Source organism: Pyrus communis, chromosome 8 (genome assembly GCF_963583255.1).
Source record: "Pyrus communis chromosome 8, drPyrComm1.1, whole genome shotgun sequence".
Classification (NCBI taxonomy): Eukaryota; Viridiplantae; Streptophyta; class Magnoliopsida; order Rosales; family Rosaceae; genus Pyrus; species Pyrus communis.
This window is the reverse complement of record NC_084810.1, coordinates 16,016,386-16,038,643: the sequence shown is the minus strand read 5'-3', so window position 1 is coordinate 16,038,643 and position 22,258 is coordinate 16,016,386. Positions and strand designations below refer to the sequence as shown.

Genomic DNA, 22,258 nt, shown 5'->3' with positions numbered 1-22,258 from the left:
GTTAATTTGGGGCATTGTCGTTCATAATTCAATGAAGGAATAACTGGAAATTGATTCATATGCATAAATATCATGTGTAGAGAAAGAACCTTTAGCTAGCTTCCCATCCATTCATTTCCGTCAAATCCATATTTACAATTTGTTTTGTTTCCAAGTATTCATTTTAGTTTAAATTCGTCCAAATCCAATTCCCCCCTATTTCGTTGAAGTCTTAGTCTTAATCTTTCTTATTTTTAGTTATGCTTTCTTCGAGCATTAAATAGTGTTTTATATTGTGTTTTTATGTTTTTAAGTCAATTTAGAAGGTTTTAGCAAGCCCTCCTAATCCCCGGTCTAGAACGATCCCTCACTTATCTATTCTACTACAATTGTCAAACGAGGGTTTAATTTGAGTGTCAAGTAATTCTCATATCATGACTTATCAAGGCAGTTGAACACAACCCATCTAGAGATCTCGGACTTCATGGTGGAAAGGGGAATGAAGTATACTGGTCCGATTAAATCATTGATGTTTGATGTACTTTTATTACGCTAAACTTGTAGTTTAAAAACTAGCATTTCAAATTCAATAAAAGTGGCATTTAAATTTCCTGTTATAAATTGCTTTTAACTGTGATTCCCTTACTTAGAGAGCATGGATAAAAACTATGGTCATTTTCAAAACATGAGAAAGAACGGAGACATTTGTCTTGCAGACAGCGCAACCACTCATACAATACTTCGAGATTGAAAGTATATCTCAAGATTGATGCTTACAAAAGTAAAGGTAACAACAATATTAGGGCAATCAGATGTGATTAAAGGCTCAGGGAAAGCCCAGATTATGTTACCAAATGGAACAATATTGTCTATATAGAATGCGTTGTACGCTACTCGATCTACTCGAAATTTGTTGAGTTTTAAAGACATACATTTAAATGGACACCACATTGAAACAAAAAGTGCATAAAATATGGAGTATCTATGCATTACCTCTAATGATACCCAAAAGCGTATATTGGAGACGTTGCGTGGTTTGACCAGTGGATTATATTAAGCATACATAAAGATAGTTGAATCACATACTGTCATGAACCAAAAGTTCATTGATTCAAAAGTTTACATGCTTTGGCACGACCGTATGGGTCACCCAGGATCTACCATGATGCGTAGAATCATTACCAACTCTAATGGACATCCATTATTGAGCATACACATTACTATCTCAAATGATAACCCTTGCAAGGCTTGTTCTCAAGAGAAGTTGGTAATTAGACCATCACAACTAAAGGTTAATGCTGAATCCCCATCATTTCTGCAAAGAATTCAAAGGGATATTTGTGAGCCTATTTAACCATCTTGTGCACCATTTTGATACTTTATGGTTTTGGTTGATGCATCTACCCAATGGTCACATGTTTGTCATTTGTCTACTCGGAATGTAGCTTTTGCGAGCACAGTTCCCAGATTATTTTATTAAGTCAATCCAACTTGATAACGCTGGTGAATTTACATCTCAAACTTTTGATGATTACTGCATAACATTGAGCATTGATGTTGAACACCCTATTCCTCATGTCTATACTCAAAATGGTTTAGCAGAAGCATTGATCAAGCGGCTTCAGTTAATAGCTTGCACTCTACTCATGAAAACAAAATTGTCAGTTTCTGCATGGGGACATGCCATCTTACATGCTGCATCATTGGTTCAATTAAGACTTATAGCCAACCACCAATACTCATCAGTACAACTCATGTTTGGGCATCAGCCAAACATTTCACATTTACGAGTTTTTGGTTATGTTGTTTATGTACCTATTACACCACCAAAACGAACTAAAATGGGACCTCAGCGCATACTGGGAATTTACGTAGGTTTTGATTCACCATCTATCATTAGATATTTGGAACCCTTGACATGTGATATGTTTACAACTCGTTTTGTTGATTATCACTTTGATGAGACAGTCTTCCCATCATTAAGGGGGAGAAAAGATCGTTCCAGAATAACAGAAAGAGCTGATATGGGTTGTTCCCACCTTATCTCATTTTGATTCACGTAGCACTCAATGTGAAAATGAAGTGAAAATGATCGTTCATCTTCAAAGTATTGCCAATCAAATGCCAGATGCATTTAATGATGCTATGAAAGTGACAAAATCACATATACCAACTGCAAATGCATCTACAAGAATTGATGTCCCTGTTGGACAAATAAAGTGGCAGCGAATGATTCATCTGGTGCATGCTTGAATCATGGTAGACCTTCAGGTTCAAAAGATTCAACCCTTTGAAAGAGAAAGTCGAAAGCACAATTGAATCTAAATGAAATCATTCAAGAAGAAAAAATGAATAACACATCCACAATTCATGATTCTGTACTTTCAGAAAAAGAAAATGTCCTTAATGATACACATGTACCTAAAGAAACAGAGGTACATAAAAGCAAAGAAATCTCCATAAATTATGCTTGTACTAATGAATTGTGGGATCAGAATGAAATAATCATCAACGACATTTTCGCATTCGCGGTAGCCACTGAAATCATATTAAGTGATGATCTTGAGCCCCGCTCTGTTGATGAATGCAAACAGAGACAAGATTGGTCTAAGTGGAAAGATGCAATCCAGGCAGAATTAAATTCCTTGGCTAGGCGAAATGTTTTTGGACCAGTAGTCCAAACCCCGCCTGGCGTAAACCCCATGGGTTACAAATGGGTATTCACAAGGAAACGTAATAAGAACAACGAGATTGCAAGATATAAAGCACGACTCATTGCACAAGGTTTTTCACAAAGACCTAGAATTGATTATGAGGAGACATACTCTCCTGTAATGGACGCAATTATGTTCCGTTATTTAATAATTTTAGTGGTTTCAGAAAAAACTTGACATGCGACTTACAAATGTCATCACCACGTATCTATATGGAGAATTAGATGCTGACATATATATGAAAGCCAGAAGAAATTAAGTTGCCTGAAACAACTAACAACCCACGAGGTATGCTCTCAATCAAATTAAGACGATCATTGTATGGGCTGGAACAATCTAGACGAATGTGGTATAATCGTCTCAGTGAGTCTTTGATTAAAGAAGGATATATCAACAATGTCATTTGCCCTTGTGTGTTCATTAAGAAATCCAACTCTAGATTTGCTATAGTGGCAGTATATGTCGATGATATAAACCTAGTTAGAACCTCTGAAGAGCTCAATAAAATTGCTGAATATCTGAAAAGCGAATTTGAAATGAAAAACCTTGGAAATTTTTTTTTATTATCTTGGCCTGCAGATCGAGCATTATTTTAGTGGAATTTTGGTCCACTAATCAACTTACACTGAAAAAATCTTGAAACGACTTGGTATGGACAAGGTATATCCACTCAGTACGCCAATAGTCGTTCGTTCTTTGGACATTAAGAAATATCCATTCCGTCCAAAAGAAGATGATAAACTGGTCATTGGTCCAGAAGTACCATATTTTAGTGCAATAGGTGCTTTATTGTATTTAGCACAATGTATTAGACCAGATATAGCTTTTTCAGTCAACTTGTTAGCAAGGTATAGCTCTGCTCCAACAATTCGTCATTGGAAGGGAGTTAAAGATGTATTGCGATACCTTCGTGGGACAACAAACATAGGTCACTTCTACTCAAAGAAATCCACAAATGTTAAAGATGTATTGCGATACCTTTGTGGGACAACAAACATAGGTCACTTCTACTCAAAGAAATCCACAAATGACCTGATCCTTGTTAGATATGCAGATGCTGGTTTTCTCTCTGATCCGCATAAAGCCTGCTCACAAACTAGATATGTGTTCAAGAATGGAGATACAACAATCTCATGACGCTCGACAAAGCAAACATTAGTTGCTATATCTTCAAATCATTCAGAAATACTTGCTTTACATGAAGTAAGTCGTGAATATTCTTGGTTAAGATCAATGATCCATCATATTCAGAATTCATATGGTCTACCTTCAAAGACAGACACTCCAACTGTCATTTATGAAGATAATGTAGCCTGTGCTGCCCAAATGAAGGAAGGATTCATCAAGGGCGATAAGACTAAACACATATCTCTAAAGTTTTTCAGTGCACATGAGCTTTAGAAGGCTAAAGTTATTGAAGTTAGACAAATCTGTTCCAATGAAAATCTGGCAGATTTGTTCACCAAATCTCTACCAAAGTGCATGTTTCAGAAGATAGTGCAAAATATTGGATTACGTCGATTTACCTAACAAGTAAATTTGGAGAATGCAGAATCAAGGGGGGAGATATATCAGGGGGAGCATCCATGATACATGCATGTTGTACTCTTTTTCCTTTGATTATGATTTTTCCCATTGAGTTTCTCCTATCAAGGTTTTAACGAGGCAACATAAGCATATTTAACACTATATCAACAATCCAAGTAAAGTTGCATTCTTTTTCCTTCGCTATGGTTTTTTCTCACTGGCTTTTTCTAAGCAAGGTTTTAACGAGGCAACTGATGTTGATATGTGGGCATCCAAGGGGTAGTGTTCAAAACATTGACATTGTTATGAATGCCCACACATAGATTTTTCAATGCCCACAAATGTGATGTAGACATTGGAAACAAAATGATCGTATTTTCAAAGTCATGTGATGTAAATTTCAAAATGTAATAATGCGAGTTGCTCTATAAATAGAGCACAATCAAAACACAGAGAAAGAAGGGAAAGATAAATAACATCAATTCCTCTCACTTTTATTAGTCATTCCCTTGTGTTATAATTATAGTGTGATATTTTATATCTGCTTTGCTTTTATTACTAGTAAATGTTATCTATCTAACTTTCACCTATTTTTAACACTTAATTGATTATATTGGTACTGATTTGACCAAAATAATAATAATAATAATAATTGTATTGGTACTGATTGTGACTGAATCCCTCTGTTTAATCTTATTTTCGAGATTAATCAATAAAAATTTTGTACCTAAATCCAAAGTACCAAAAAAAAAAAAAAAAAAAAAAAAAAAAAAAAAATCCTGAATCGGGTAGTTATACCAATATACAACTAAAAAAAGGAGCATATCCACTTCTCCCCCCTTTCTTCCTTCGAGCTCTACCATGGCCCAACCTCGCTAGCCACCTCTGCCTGGCGCTTCCTCATCCGATTTCTGCAGAAAAAATGCGTTCAAGGGATAAAATCGCCTACTTTTACGACGGTAAACTCTCTCTCCTCCCCCAACCCTAAACCCTTACTTCCACAAATCTCTCTCTCTCTCTCTCTCTCTCTCTCTCTCTCTCTCTCTCTTAATCCCAATGGGATTGTTGGATTATATATTTTCTTCCAACATTTAGCTATTTTAATCATACGATTGTGGAAAATTTGTGAAATTTTAGTTTGATAAAAACAATGGGTATTTGCAGGGGATGTGGGTAGCGTCTACTTTGGGCCGAACCACCCTATGAAACCGCACCGGCTATGTATGACGCATCATCTCGTCCTCTCATATGATCTCCACAAAAAGATGGAAATTTATGTTAGTATCCAATGGTTGCTTGGTAAATCTTTCATTTTTTTGTGTCATTGGGTGTGCGTGTTTCGGCGTAAAGTATTGATCTTTTTGTTGATTGTTGTGTTCCTCAGCGGCCACATAAGGCATATCCGGTGGAGCTTGCGCAATTCCATTCAGCTGACTATGTCGAGTTTCTACACCGGATTACGCCCGACACCCAGCACTTATTCTCGAATGAAATGGCAAGATGTATGTCTGTTTGGGGCATTGCTGTGTATATATTGTTAATTTGTGGCTTAATGTGTGCATTGATTGTTCTTCGTTGTGTGCTTGAACATAGAACAGTAAGTTAAGGTATGCCTCCATAGGTGTAAATTATAATAGAAATTTCGGTAACGAGATAGTGGTGTTCACTGCACTTACAGAATACTAAATGAAAGAAATCAGGATCAACTATTTTAGCTAAGGTAGGGAATTTCAGAACTTCTGATAGAAGAAGTGGGTGGAGTCAAGATTAATAGGCTGCCCTTTGACCATAGTTCTTTATTTTTCAGGCATTCTCAGTTTTACTTTTTAATAAGTAATTGAACTACAATTTTAAGTTCTGCTTTGTTTCTTAGTGGCTACTTTTTTCTGTGATTTAACGTTTGTAACTCATTCAAATGGAACCAAAATAAAGAAAAAGGGTTTGATATGATGTTGATTGATGATCCATGTTAATTAGTTTAATTTCAAGATATTTTTTTTTCAGAAAGAAAGTGTCATTAACTGCCACAATAAGGTTCTTGGAGTCAGTAACATAAAATGGTTGTCAGAGTTTTCTTAAATTTTTCTATTATTGAGGATGAAAGAAAAACCTATGATAAGTTCTACAATATAAATCTTCACTTATTCTTCTCTTTGAGTACTAGTCTTTAGCTTTCTGCATGACTAGTTCAAATCTCTAACTTGGTTTACTGATTCGTTTTTATTTCCTTTATGCCAGATAATCTTGGAGAAGATTGCCCTGTATTTGATAACTTATTTGAATTTTGTCAAATTTATGCCGGCGGAACAATAGGTAATTCTAGTTATATGATGTTGAAAATGTGGGTTGCAACTATTCTACCATATCCACTGATTGAGCTTTTTTGTGCAGATGCTGCACGTAGATTGAACAATAAACTTTGTGACATTGCTATTAATTGGGCTGGTGGACTACACCATGCCAAAAAGTGTGAGGCATCTGGATTTTGTTACATCAATGACTTGGTCTTGGGCATATTGGAGCTTCTAAAACATCATGCCCGAGTTTTATATATTGACATAGATGTGCATCATGGTGATGGTGTAGAAGAAGCTTTTTATTTTACTGATAGGTATATAGCTGTTTCTTATAAGGAATTTGGTTAAGGAATAGGATTATTGAATTATATGTATTGATATAAAAGAAGCTTACCTTACTGTTAGAAAAGTAGCTCGGTGCAAGGTGTAGATGAAAAATATTTGGTTGTGTTTGATATAAGCAAAATGATAATGCTTTTTGTATATAATTTTTATCTTGCTAAATGTTGCATCTATACATTGAAACTACAGCAAAATGGGTGTTGATTATACAAGTTAGAATTGTTGCTTGAGAAGATAACTTTGCATTCATGTATGTAAAACATAAAAGTTTTAATATACCATTTTATGTAGTTAGAAATTTGGTTAAGTAATGATTTCTTAAATTGTTGTGTAGCTTAACACGTTCTCTGATCAGAAAATCTGTGATTCTAGAAATTTAGACATGACTGATATTAATTAACTAATGCGTATAAGAATCAATATTACTCGCCATGATATACAGTTTCTTCTTCAGTTTCTGATATACTCTGTCATTTACTCTAGGAATTGTAGTCGATATAGCTATATGTCTTCTGCTTGTTACCATTCCTATGAGTCCAGAAAAATTTAGAAGTTGATTTGACTAGAAATTTCCCTCCAATAGAGAAATTTTTTTACGAGTGATTGTTCAGTTACCAGAACTTTTTAGGGTTTAGGTTTTGTGGTTTTGTTGAATTGTAATTGAATCAGGTGAAAATTTTATTTACAGGGTGATGACTGTTAGCTTTCACAAGTTTGGGGATTTGTTTTTCCCGGGAACAGGTGATGTGAAGGTAACCTCTAAAACCATTTTGTTTGTTTTTTCTTAGTATTTTTCATTGTGAAATTGTTAATCAATAAGAATGCATGAGTTTACTTGTCGTGGTATTCCTTTCTTAGACAACTCAGGGAAGTACTTTCATGCTCAGCTGCAAGAAATTTAATGTTATACATACACACACACAGAGAAATAAACATTTGTGCAAAACACACAAGGAAATAAACATTTGTGCACACACACACACACAACCATTGGCATGTAAATATGCGAGATGCATAAGAAGAACTAGCTGACGTGCTTGCTTCTTTGGACAATGTTTTTGTTTGGTCTTGCCTTCATGTATTTGACAATCTGACATGAATTTTTTATGTTATAAAACCTGACGTCGTTATATTGCTGGAAATGTTGTACGTTTCTTTGCTAGTCTTCAATGAGTTGAAATTTGTAATGGTGTTTAGTAATCATTCGTTTTGCAGCAAGTAGGAGAAAGAGAAGGCAAGTTTTATGCCATCAATGTCCCACTAAAGGATGGAATAGATGATGCTAGCTTCAATAGACTTTTCAAGACTGTAGGTTCTGTTAAAAGCCAGATTCTTGCCTTTAGTTTGGGTTTCATGGTGTTAAGTGTAAAACCTGACTTGCAATTTCAAATTTTGTAGATTATTTCCAAGGTTGTTGAGACATATCTACCCGGCGCGATAGTTCTCCAGTGTGGAGCCGATTCTCTTGCTGGAGACCGTTTGGGCTGCTTCAATCTCTCTATTGATGGTGCATTTCTTATTGTAATTAAAGAACTTTTTCCTCCTCTTCTATAGAGTATTGTCTTTAAAGCGTTTCATTCTTGTTTTTTGTGATTAATTATTAAATGATCTCAAGCTAGCTGGAACTTTTGGTGGTTACTTATATGTTATGATAGAGTTTAATCTGTGGTGACATTTGCTTTTTACAGGTCATGCTGAATGTGTTAGGTTTGTGAAGAAATTCAATATACCCTTACTGGTATGATCTTTATCTGATAGAACCTTGGCTGCCTTTCATCAATGTCGTATATCTTGTGTACATATAATGTTTTCTGTCTGTAGGTTACAGGAGGTGGGGGATACACGAAAGAGAATGTTGCTCGGTGTTGGACCGTGGAAACTGGGGTTCTTCTTGATTCAGAACTTCCCAATGGTACTTTTGTCAAATGAACTCTATTGCTAGCAGTTTCATTTTAAACTTTGTGTAGAGGAAACAGGAACATTGTTAAAATGAGGAATGAGGTGAGAAGGAAAAAAAAGTCCAGACTAGGTAAATTAATCATGCAGATATGATCTTGGTTTGATAAAGGAAATTCTGAAGATCGTATCGCTCATTGTCTTTTGTATTGACTTTAAAAGATATACTAATCACAACTAGTTTACATCCTTTAAGTTTGTAAAATTTCCAATGTTTCCGTTGATGTATTCATGAGAATTGCTGAGAAGGTTTTTTCTAAATTCATTGGCTTCCAAGAAGGTTTTTCAGAATGTGAGACGACAATTTTATGGTGTTTATGTTGATTTTGATAAGGATTTGTGCCAGAATAAATCAATACATTTTATGATTCAGTGATAGTTTTTGTTGTGTCCATGTTTTATACTTCAGTTCTCTTATTTAAGATCATGTGTGATAATTTTAGTTGTGTTGGGTTGATATGCAGCTTTATACTTGTCTTTTCTAACTGTCATGGCATTGGAGGGTTGAATGACCTATGCCCTGCTGATTCCTGTGAGCATATCTTCTCGCTAACCAGCAGTGGCCTGCATGCATGACTGTTTGCAAGTAATTTCCTATAATTAATAGTTTTATTTTTGGAGGTGTTTATTAATATTAATGTGTTGTATTAGTTTGGGTAATTAACATTGGGCATATGGTTGGAAGCTTATGATTTCTGCATGCATTTCTATCTGCTGGCTAGCAACGACCTGCATGCACTTTCCCATTTTTCTCTTCCTTTTTTCTATTGTCTTATTGGTTGCGGTCTCATGGGCTTCTAATTTTTTTTTTTCCCGGCTGCTGAATTGGTGTCCCTTGCCATCATCTGATTTTTAATTGTCGTGTGGAGATGCTTACATGGGTGTTAATGTTGCTTCTGCAAGCTCACTTATCGGATCATTTGAGCAATATTAATTCTTCTTAGTTCAGATAAATAGTCATATATCACTCCAGTGATAATTTGAATGGCCCTTTTTCTATGCATGTGGGAATCCATTTTGGCATGGTCGTACCTTGAATATGATTATCTTATTTGCCCCTCTACCTTCCTTTTCTTTCTTGCAGAGATCCCGGATAACGAGTATATCAAGTATTTTTCTCCAGACTGCTCGTTGAGGATTCCGAATGGGCATATAGTATGTCATCAGTTAAAGTTTATGTAATTTTGCCTTGTTCAAAAAGTTGAAATTTTTTTCTTTGAACCAATTTGATTGCCACATCTCGTGGTGTTAGTGTGTAAAAAAACGGATTCGTTTAACTGGTGGATATTGAAATACTTCAAATCCGTCATTACTAGTTAATTTTCAGTGATTCTTCTGAAAAGCCTAAATCTTTTTCTTTCGTTTGGATGTGCAGGAGAACCTAAATAGTAAATCATATCTTAGCACGATTAAAATACAAGTCTTGGAAAATCTCCGTTGCATTCAACATGCTCCTAGTGTACAGATGCAAGAGGTAAGTGATCGAGTAGTTAAAAAGAATTCACCTATTTACGTCGCATCCATCGTTCTCCTGCTTTACTGCCTACAAATTATTAATCATGAATTCCTTGAAAGAATTATGCTCTGATGTAATGCGGTTCACTTGTTTCAAGCACTTAGAACAAATAAATTGAAAATGCTCTGTAAATCATATAGGATTGTCTAGGTTTGCATGAGAGATCCAAGAATTAGGCAGGTCTGTTTGGTTTGTTGATTTAGACATTCCACCAACCTAAGTGATCGTGTTCTATTTGTCATTCTTTTAGATGGTGTGCAGTGTCTTCGAGTCCTATGATGGTATTAGGTTGCTTGTTACCATTTATCACGACTCGTGTGCATTTTCTGTTTCGACAGAATATTTGAAAGGCTAGTAACTGATAAGACTTTTGGTAATGGTTTTTATATAGTTAGGTCAGTCGATGTGATCATTATAGGACTGACTCAGACACCCATCCAATTATTGTATATGTTGACTTGAAAATATGTGTTGTCTATTGCAGGTTCCACCAGACTTCTATATTCCCGACTTTGATGAAGATGAGCAGAACCCTGATGAACGTCTAGATCGTGAGTAAAAATTCCTTGAATCAATATGCATTACTCTGCTTAGGACTCGAAATATGTTGATTTCCATCTAGCTAATGACACTTCTTAATTTTATGAATTATCCTCCCAGAGAACACCCAAGACAAGCACATTCAGCGTGACGACGAGTATTACGAAGGGGACAATGATAACGATCACAACATGGATGATATGTAAAACTAGGGCGAATGCCGTGTAGTTTTTTCGGTATATGGATTTCGTTTTCAGCAAGGGAATGCTTAACTACGGGAAATTACGTTAAATTCATCAAGAACATAAGGAATTTGCAGATGTGCCTGTTCGTATTGGTCTTGGAATCCTTGTTAATGCTGTAAATTGCATATATAGCAAATGATTTAAATCCAATTACAGTTTAGTCCCTGTTTTATTGTTAGGGTAACTGTTGCTCTATTTTTTATGGGTAGTTTTATCGATACCCTTAGTCGATCCTCTAACTTCACAAACGGAAACTGACCAATTTGAATCCAACGAGGCAAGTTTCATTCATCAAATTTAAATGAAATGAGGTAGAGGGCAGCTGCGATTGAACCCTCCCTTATGAAACTTTCGTTATTGGGTTAGCCCTACACTTTATATGTTTCTAGAGATTCACATGGCATCATCAAATGATACAAGTCTTGGATAAGACTCAACAACGCACTGGAACGCCCTTGTTGACGATCATATAATCCCAACAGCATCTAGGGTTTCATTGAACAACTAGGATCTAAGCAAGGCATCAGATTTAAATCCTGATTAGCTAGGAGCTTTATCTTGCAACTTTTTGTGTATGCAAATAAATAAAATTGAACAAAAATTGGGACACGAATCTGGAGTAATTTGCATACTTCTGTCCTCATGATCTTGAACATTTTGAATCGCTGTGTACAATATCTTGTCGATGAACTGAATTGAATAGTTTAAGTAATGGAATTTACAAATAAAGAACCTAATTTCAACAGAGTTTATCAAATCAAGCGACTTCTATGATCCAGCTGCTGTCTCAAAACCCGGCGGGGGCGGAATTCTGGGAACAACGACAGAGCTTTTGTTATAACCTGCATGGCACAAAGAAGATCTTGCCATCTTCCCCTTCGTGCAACGAGCTAGTTTTGACGGTCGTGGTTGTGCAACAAACGAATGAAGTAATAGCTCTTCAGCAGTTAACCTTCTTGAAGGCTGCACGGCAAGGCAACTCTTAAGAAAATCCCTGGCTGTACCTGTGATTTCAGCGGGGATTTTGGGAGTAGATACATGATCAAACCATGTCATCCTATCATCGAAATCACTGTAATCACAACCAGAGTCCAAATCCGAGAGGGATTTGCCTGTCAGCATCTCTAGCACGATACAACCAAGAGACCAAATATCCGAGGGCTTGTCCTGCTTGTTATCCTCCAATGCTTCTGGCGACAGATACAGACGAGTGCCTCTCCATTCACCGTAGTTGTCCTTGCTCCTCTTAGCAAAACCAAAATCAGCAATCTTGGCCACAAAACTAGTAGGATTACCCCTACTAGTACTAGCACGATTGCGCATGAGCAGAATGTTCTCGGGCTTTAAATTGCAGTGAACATAATCGCACTTGTGAATGTGCTTAAGCCCTTCAAGAATGCACCTTGTGTACCTTCTAACTTGGGATTTAGGCAATCCGCGACCGTTGGATTGCTCTATGAGATCGTCAAGGGTTCCTCCCGACGCATATTCTAACAACAAGTTGTAGACCTCATCACCCTCGTCAGTGCTCGTGGTCTCTTCGCCAAAGCAATCGACAACAAAAGGGCAGCCCTTAATCTCACTGAGAACCTCCGCCTCGTGCTTGATAAACGCAGAATCCGACATCTCTGCCGATTTCACCGCCATTACTGACGGCAAATTGGTCAGCATACTACTACGCTGACCCCTTGTTTTTTTCTTCCGAGTAGCAAGAAAAACAGAAGCACAGCGTCCTTCTCCGATCAACTCTCCTCTCAACCAGTGCATTCCATGATGCTGATTCCACATACTTTCTCCTTGTAATTCGTCTTCTGCCTTTCGTTTCATCATTCTTCTTTGCTCGAACGATCTTGGCCGTTTGCTTTCTTGACAAGAAATTAAACAAGAGTAGCTAGGGTTTTAAGTTAGGAGGGAGCAGAAAGATGAGTGCGGAATGAGTAAAGTCGGTCAGGTTTAATCGATGTTTAGCAGGAGTTTAATGAGTAGGGTTTCAAAGTTTGGTGACTTTGATTTATATACAACTAAGGAAGGTGTAAGGACTTTTCCGTTTGAAAAGGAATGGAAGAAGTAAGGACTCCAATTGCAGAACGTAATTTTGATACGGAGACTTGGATCCCAAGCTACTAACGATTTTAATTGGACCGCTGAGAATTAGTGAAAATTTAGCAGATAAACATTTGTTTCCTAACAAGGAGAGGAGTTAGTGTCCCTTATTTAACAAGAACAAAAGTTTCATTACGAAACCTTTCCTCGAAAGGAGAAAAAGAAGCTTTGGGAAACCTTTCCTAACAAGAACAGGAGTTACCCTCACCATAAAATAAAATTAAAATACAACACTCTTACCATCTCACGCTGCGTCTTCACATCGAAGTTTCCAAAAATCTAACTGCAGTTGAACCATCATGATTTAGAATCTATTAGATTTGACATATCGACTGTTAGGGTTTGGAGGGAAAATACGATATTCATTAGAATTGAGTAGAATACGTACATATGAAGATAGGATGTATATATGGGCATCGATAAAAACTTTGCCGAGGATTTCAACCCGGTCAAAGAGAAAAAGAGTGTTCCACATTGTTAACTATCCTCAATGACAATGAAAAGAAAACATTACAATTGATTGTCTTCTACAAAAGCATTGCAAATTAAATCAGGTGAGTCTCCCTTCTGTCGCGTCTCAACTAAGCATCCTAGTCCCACGTGAGCCAAACGATGGGTAACGTTATAAGAACTATATTAAAAGAGTCTTTCTGTGTGTGTTCATGCATACACAATTAACATTTTCAGATTTTGATTATGCATATTATGTTATATTGTGATGAAAGGAAAACAAGAAATTAGAAGCACAAACTAGGGTTTTGAAAATACTAAAAATGTAGAAAAGGGAGGAAATTTTAAGGCTGAGCTGCTGCCTAGAGCCGCGTCACTGTGGCGATCCGCAGCGCGTTGCGCTTGGCTTGACCTGAAGCTAAGCGGCGCAGCCTTGAGTTGCACCAAAACTACAGCGATTGGAGGCTGGGTTCCGCAGCCCCAATTCGGCTTCTTGCCCCACAATTCACTGGGCTTCTGTCTGCCAGGCATGAAGCATGCTGCCACTAAGCTTTCTTCCCTCTAGGCCCGCTCCACCCTGATGGGTTTTCTAATGATGCAGCCTCCATCAGTCGGCCCTGTTCTGGCTTACCACTAGCCCAAGCCTGCAACTTGATGTTGCATGGCCTGTTTCGGGTACAAAGCTAATTGCCAGATGCTATTGGGCTGCTCTTCCTCTCAGCCTAAGCCAATTTCTTAGGCCTGTTTTGCTTCTAGCTGCACCCAACCTTGTTTAGGTGGCCACGGCTAAGCCCAAAATTGGGCTCTATTTTCTTAATTTTTGGGCCCAAAGGCATCCAAAACCAATATGACCTGAATGTCAACATTCCCTTCCTTCGACGACCGATCCCTATATGATCCTGTCTATTGAATAATTTAGTGACTATCAATCCATTAGTTTAGTGACCAGCAACCCACTTTTGTAAACTAACGATTCATCTACAATTAAACTTGTAGTTTTGAATTTAGTGCATTTGAAACCCAAAGTTTTCAAATGAAGCATACACCATGAAACCTGAAGTTTTTCATGTAAAATTAAACTAATACATGTCTATAGAACTGGAGTGTTCTACTTTATATATGTGGATCTTTACTTTTCCATAGGACTAATCACGTTCTTGTTTCCTCCATTGTAACGACATGTTGAACATGAATAAACTCAACTTTACTGCTATGGCAGAAACTACCTGAAATAGGTTCCATATGTGAAAACTCCACCTCACCATCAAAAGTCTCAGAGCTACCATTGAAGAGCTATGGACGAACCGGTTGACCAACCTAATAAAGCAATCGCCATGATCTTTATCCAAAGACAAATGCATGATGCACTGCAAAACGAATACCTCGCTAAAGAGGATCCACACAATATCTAACTCACTCTGGCAGAGTGCTTCGATCACTAAAAGGGTATCTTTTTCCCTGAAGAAAAAAACAACTAGGACCACTTATGCTTCGAAGACTTTAAGTCTATAAATGAATACAACTCTAAAGTTTGTAAAATCTGATCACTTTTCAAATTCTGAAATGAGGACTTGACTAGAGAACACCTATTTTCAACTTCTCATGCCACAAATATTGTCGTGCAACAATAATATCAGGCACAAAAGTTTTTAGAGTTTCGGATTTGATATCTGTTTTACTTCTTGCTAAAAAGCAAAACCAGCATTTGATGAAGAATCATCAAACTCGACCTACTACTCGAATGCTACACTTGAAGCGCATACGACCACTTCTCAAGACCAAAAGGGACGCAGAAGGTGTCATGGCTGTGGTAAGGGGTTGAAGCCCTAGCTATGGGCACAAGGTAGACAAAGAAAAAGCCCACCCAAGAGAGGAAATTAGGCGATGCGTGATTCCTTGGCTCTTAATGCTTCTAACTTCAAGAATAAGGGCAAACCTTCAGCCAATCTAGATTTAACTGATCTGGATATATGTTACTAATGTTGTTCCAAAGAACATAGATCACGTATTTGCCAAACTTCCCCTAATGCTATGGCTAAGTATCATTCACGTCATCAAAAGGTTGAGACAAACTTTGTAGAAACGGATAATCTCGAAGATACCACCATGTATATTTCTAATTTTCAGGAGGCATGCTTTGATGGAAGATTAGGTTTAAAGTTTTCTTAAGACATGTTGGCCAAATTCTCCTAGTGGTCGAACCCCTTTAATATTTATGCCAAAATGTTGACCCTAAAAACTACTTAACCTATGTGGCACACATGTCGAATAACTAAGAGTTAACTACATCCTTCTAGTGTCAAACGCGCTGCTGACTCATGTGTCCGAGCGATCATGACAGAACACGTCTCGGCCTTGAACCTAAAGATAAGGTTGCGAGTTACTTTGAAGTTAAATAAGGTTCCGCTTTTAATGTGCCGAACATTGAGTAACTTGGTAACACCATTTTGCTAAAGACTAATGAGATGGCCTCTTTTAATGAGAAGACCAAATACTCCTCATTGGCTTAGACTTGGATTGGTAACTAGCTAGACTCAAAGCAGTGTTGTTACTCCAAATTGAAGATCTTCTAGATCGCCTAATTCTATGGCTCTAGTGCTGTTAATTTAAACTGAAGATGTCGCTGATTGTCAACACAATGCTGCTCATCCAAACTAAAGGTGTATTGATGAAGTTAGGAGAGTTAGCGGTTTCTTAGAAGAATGAGAAAGGTTAGAGTAGAGTGAGATTTTGTGCATGGCGTTTATGTGTGGAGATTAAGGTCATTTTTGTTAGGATTTGGGCTCGTCAAATATGTCTTGGTTGGTTTAGGATTGTTTTAGGAAACCTAGAGGTATACTGATTCTTGTCCTAGAGGGATTAGGAAAGAATTTCAGTTTCCTTATTCAATTTAGGTTTGGATTTCTAGAAGTCTATTTGGATTTGGATAAGTGTAATTTCCTAATCCACTTAGAAATAGGAATTCAATCAGCCTTGGGACATGTAAGCTAACCCTATGTTTATAAATAGGGTGCGGAAGGCTGATTTTTACAGAGAAAGAAAATAGCCAGACATCCAAGAGTTTTGAGATTAGTTCTAGGGTTTGCAAAAGTTCTGTAATCTCTATTATTAATCAAATGAGTGGTGATTTCTCTACCTAGAGAAATCACAACTGGACATAGGCAAAGGTTTTGTCGAACCAGTATAATTCTTGTGTGTTTCTAAGTTTTCTAATATTTTCTTTTTTAGTCTATTGCCATTGGTTACATTAAAGAACAAGGTCTAGTGTGTGGGGTTTTTTTTTCAACAATTGGTATCAAGAGCTATGATCAAGGTGTTTTACGATGTCAAAAGGGAAGGTAAATATGGATCAAGGACATGCGTTAAAGCTCTTTGACGGCAAGGATGACTTCACGGACTGGCAAATGATGATGAAGAACGTACTGATATAGCATGGACTAAGGTTCTCAAGAAGGCCAATAGTTCCATCGAGACCAATCTCACAAGATCAGTTCGGTCACACATCACTGAAAAGATTACTGCCCAGGAAGCATGGGAAAAGTTGGAGAATGTTTATATGGGCAAAATCGTGTCCAATAAACTTTTTCTAAAGGATGAACTATTCGGGCTTCGACTAGAAGAAGGAGGTGATATTGAAGATCACTTATGCAGGTTCCAAAATTGCATAACTAATCTTCAGAAGGTCAAAGAAACTTACAAAGATGATGATATGGCTATCATTTTGCTGAGGTCTCTATCTTCGTCTTTCAAGCACTTTCGGACAACTCTATTGTTTGGAAAAGAGTCCCTGAAGCTTAAAGACATAATTCAAACTCTTCAATCATATACTAAACTGGATGATATAATTGAAAGCTCTCAAGGCCTTTATGCCAAAGATAAATAGAGGGGGCGGGAAAAGACAAAGGAAGAGAAAACTGGCAACAGAGGTAGGTCAAAATCTAAGGAAAAAAAAGGAAAAGAAGGAAGGTTGCTTCGAATATGGTTTAGCTGATCATTGGAAGAGGAACTGCAAGATTTAGAAAGAGAAGAAAACCAAGATGGAAGGAAGCTCAGGTTCAGCTAGTGTAGTCACCGAACATGAGAGTGATGGGAAGCTTCTTTCAGTAACATCGGGCTCCAAGGCTTGCATAAATTGGATTTTGGATACGGGATACACGTTTCATATGTGTGCAGTAAGAGAATGGTTCGATACTTACAAGGAAGTCAGCAGTGGGGAAGTCTTAATGGGGGATGATTCTTCATGTCCTGTAAGAGGAATTGGCACTGTTCAACTCTGAATGTTCGATGGGATGATACGAGCTTTGGGGAACTTCAGGTATGTCCCTAGACTAAGAAAGAATTTGATTTCCTTGGGCACTTTAGATGAGGCCGGTTATAGGTACAAGTCTAAAAAAGGAAGACTCAGGGTAACCAAATGATCGCTAGTGATAATGCGGGGTGACCTACAACCCAATAAGTTGTATAAGTTAATTGGGACTACTATAGTCGGGGGAGCAACTGTTTCTGTAAATCAGAGTGTAGAAGACAAGACTGAACTTTAGCATCATAGGCTCGGGCACATAAGCCAGAAAGGGTTGCAAGAATTACACAAGCATGGCTTGTTGGAAGGCGTGTCATCTTGCAAATTGGACTTCTGTGAATACTGTGTTCTTGGAAAGCAAAGAAAAGTATCATTTGCAACTAGCAGTGCAGATAACCGAAGCAATGAGCAACTCAACTATATTCACTCAGATGTTTAGGGCCCTACATTAACTAAATCAAATGGTGGAGCTAGGTATTTTGTTACTTTTATGGATAATTTTTCTAGGAAGGTTTGGGTTTATTTCATGAAGCAGAAATCTGAGGTTTTTGCAAAGTTCAAGGAATAGAAAACAGAAACCAAAAATCAAATTGGAAGAAAGATCAAGTACATAAGAAGTGACGATGGAGGTGAATATATAAGTAATGAGTTCACCGATTACTGCAAGCAGGAAGGCATCATAAGGTACTTCATAGTAAAGAAGAATCCCTAACAAAATGGAGCTACTGAGAGGATGAACCGAACTCTCATAGAGAGAGAGAGGAGCATGCGATTTCATGCTTGATTGCCTTGTATGTTATTTACAGAGTAGGGGTTCAGATCTGATTAAGACATTAGTTTCATTTACTTTTATGGTAGTAAAAGTACTAAGTGAACTAGATTTGAGAGTTAATAGAACTTTGGATCATCAAGAGACCGAAAATGACTTGCATATATACTGAGAGATACATTATAACACTATATCTATTAATGGAAAGGCAAAAACAAAGAGAGTCGGGCAAGATTTCACCTTGTCGGGCAAGGTTAAAGCATCTTGCAATCTCTTTTCATTGCAGTTACAAAGGGTTGAGTAATAAAGAGGGATGAGGGGTAAACGAGTTTACATAAGAGAATCGATACTACAACATTTGGGGAAGGTAGCAGAGCTTTTACACAGAAAAAAAATGTCTTTCTATGGGAAATCTAGGGCTGAGAAAGGGTGCAAAATCTAGACAAAGTGCAGCTTTCTGAGTATTTGCTTAACTGAGAGACAAGTTGTATGTTTGTTTGTTTGATTGGTTGAGTGTCCTTGTGTCTGGGCCTTCTTCCTTTTTTTATAGACTAATTAAACCTAATTGTGTTGTTTCTGTTCTTGCCTAAAAGTAACTGAAGGGTAATGAATCATCAGCCTTTTTACATGTTCTACCATCCAAAGTACTTTTGGGCCGGAAATATGTAGATTTCCATTGGTTGTCGCTTCTATTGTAAACACCTAGCCTTTGCATTTAATGGGGTTCGTCATTTTGTCTTGAGATGGATGACCTGGGCTTGACTCTAGGCTTCGGGCATACCTTATTTATTGAGCTTAATTGGGCTTCATTCCCTTTGAAGCTCAAAGTTTAAATATTAATCCAAATAGTGCCCCCTTCAATTGTTGTTAAGCCTGCAACTCGATGCGCTAATAATGATTGAACAGTCGTCTCATGCACACGTCTTCCCTCGGGACTTGTATTAATTAAAATAGCCGTTGTACTTTAGACCCTTGTGCTAACCCATGAATTCGATCTCTAAGTTGACTGTTCACTATAAATTCCCTCATTGACTACTTGGTTAAGCACTCTAGTAACTTCGAGTTTTCAATATATTCTGAACTTCTCAGAATTCTCAGAATCTTCACAATCCTCCCTGGCTTTCTTAGTTCATGATATCACCTAAAATTTGAACTCATATTTCTTGTGAGATTAGTGAGGAGATTTCGACTATGCGTCGCTTGTTTTATAGTCATCATCGCATTCGGGCTGGCCTGCATAATAAGCTTTTCTTCAATGAGGGTGAAGTGCTTTCCTTGGGACCTGTATGGATATCTTAGGCTTTAATAGCTACAAAAAGCAACATGCTTAAGGAAAATCCTGGCTTCTGTATTCTTGGTTACTTCATCATCATAGGTGTATGCTTTGGGATCAATACCAAAGTTTCGGGAGGATTATCATCAGCCCGAGCCTTTTTCTCCTCAAGCGTCAAAGTATCCATTAACTTTTCATTGATTCGAATGACAAGTTCAACCATGAGATTGGTAATGGGTCTCAGCCTCAGTTTCTACCCCCAATTTTTCCATTCCATATAAAGACTTTAGTGGGCCCAAATAACTCCCTGGTCTTCTAAGCGTGGATGCAACGGGATTTTATTGTTTTAGAGGAGTTGAGTAGGATTTTCATTTTTATGCTGTCATATCATCCTAGGATAGTCGCTTAAGATGAGTTGAGTAGAATCTTCATGTAACTGTCATATTTAATGAAATGAAAATGTTCTTTTTAATTTACTTGCTCTTTCATTTTTCAACTCAACTGTGATGAAGATACTAGCTATCTTTAGACCTTTCAAACCACTTAACCCTCTTCGATGTAACAATCCCTAATATCCCATAAAGTCGGACGATATTTCTTCAGGAATTTAGCATTAACTGGATCTTTCTGTGAATTTCCTTCTAAATTAGCCAAGTAATATCCTCCCTTATCCAAAGCTTGATGAATAATGAAAGGGCCTTCCCAAGTCAGACTCCATTTCCCAAAGCCCCTCACTTGGGCTCTTAAGGGCAAGATAGGAGTTGCTAAGAGTAAAATTCGGGAAAAAGAGCCGGTTGTATGGGAAATACTTCAGGAAGTTATGCAAGGGCATCCCGATTCGATGTTGTTTAACGGGGAGTTAGAATACAGGTGTAGGCTAAGTAAATCAATGGACAGTCTTGGCGGCGAATCTGGATTGACTGACACTAGGAGCCGATTCGGAGAAACAAGAAGCATGGCATGAGATTCGCGGCGGAATAAATTCCGATAGCGAATTACTTGATTCGATGAATGGAGGGGGGGCCCTCCAACTCAAGCCCTCTTTTTTCCGATCCAGTTCCTCCACCACCGCGAACCCCAGTTAGATTCAGGCATGATACACTTTTTATATGAAGAAAGAAAGAAATAAGGGTCGAAGTTTAGACCGCAGGAGAAGTACGCCATGCTAATGTGCCTTGGATGATCCACATCTCAGGGTCAGGCGCTGATGAGCACATTGAACTATCCATGTGGCTGAGAGCCCGGATATGGTATGGAGTATGCTAATTATTTTTGAGCGAGAGGAACATTGTTTTGAGGGAGGGAAAGCGTGGTTTTCTATTAGACAGAAGTGGCTGGCCCGCAGTCTCCTTCTCATGTACAAATCTACCCGTAGCATAAACTTGATGCCTTCCATATTAGGTCTCCCTCCTCGAAAGTCTTCAATTTTACCCTTTTGTTGTACACTTAGGTAACAGCTTTCTTTCCTTCTTGAATCTTGTTTAAAGCTTCAATTCGAGTTGTATCTAAATCTTCAATTCCTTGACACCTAGTCTCAATGTATTCTTTACTGTGTAGCCCGAACTGGTTCTGAATTCTAACCGAACTCACATTAATCTCCATGGGAATCACGGCATCTTGCCCGAAGGTTAGAGCATAAGGTGTAGTCCTAGTTCTTGCCCATTTGGAAGTTCTATAGGCCCACAAAGTATCTCCCAACTTCTCATGCCACTTTTTTGGACTATTTGCCACTATTCTTTTGATAATGTTTACCAAGATTTTATTGCTGGCCTCCGCTTGACCATTTGACTGGGGGTAATAAGGACTAGATCGAATCATTTTTATCTTGAACTTTCTTGCAAACTCTTCTACCTCTCTTAAAATAAAGGATGGTCCGCGGTCTATGACAATTGTCTCAGGCACTCCAAATCTATGTAAGATCTTGGTTTCAATGAACTTTTTAACAGTAGCTGAGGTTATGGTTTTTACTGCTGAAGCTTCTACCCATTTGGTGAAGTAATCTATTACTACAATTATGAAAATGTGTCCCTTGCTAGAAGCTGGGTGAACTTGCCCGATGAAGTCCGTTGCCCACCCTCTGAAGGGCCAAGGTTTGATTATAGGGTTCAAGGGCACTGAAGGCACATGTTGGAATGGCCCATGTCACTGGCATTCTTCACATCCTCGGGCATAAGCTTTGCAATCTTTCTCCATCTTGGGCCAAAAATAGCCATATCTTCGTAATAGCTACCTCATCTTAGTTCTGGC

The 22,258-nt window shown here is 37.8% G+C and overlaps 2 protein-coding genes across 2 annotated transcripts; one reads left to right on the top strand and one right to left on the bottom strand.

Moving 5' to 3' along the window:
• Window positions 1-5,037: 5,037 nt before the first annotated feature.
• Window positions 5,038-11,281, top strand: LOC137741929 (histone deacetylase 9). The gene is made up of 14 exons (XM_068481626.1): window positions 5,038-5,179; window positions 5,385-5,497; window positions 5,605-5,722; window positions 6,459-6,533; window positions 6,612-6,831; window positions 7,548-7,611; window positions 8,075-8,167; window positions 8,258-8,366; window positions 8,548-8,597; window positions 8,681-8,771; window positions 9,900-9,970; window positions 10,191-10,289; window positions 10,816-10,882; window positions 10,992-11,281. Exons 1-14 carry the CDS (start codon window positions 5,143-5,145, stop codon window positions 11,075-11,077), a joined length of 1,293 nt encoding a protein of 430 aa, XP_068337727.1. The 5' UTR covers window positions 5,038-5,142; the 3' UTR covers window positions 11,078-11,281.
• A 477-nt stretch (window positions 11,282-11,758) lies between these two features.
• LOC137741558 (mitogen-activated protein kinase kinase kinase 20-like) lies at window positions 11,759-12,943 on the bottom strand. Its single transcript, XM_068481254.1, has one exon. It carries the CDS (start codon window positions 12,941-12,943, stop codon window positions 11,885-11,887), a length of 1,059 nt encoding a protein of 352 aa, XP_068337355.1. The 3' UTR covers window positions 11,759-11,884.
• Between the last annotated feature and the right edge of the window lie 9,315 nt (window positions 12,944-22,258).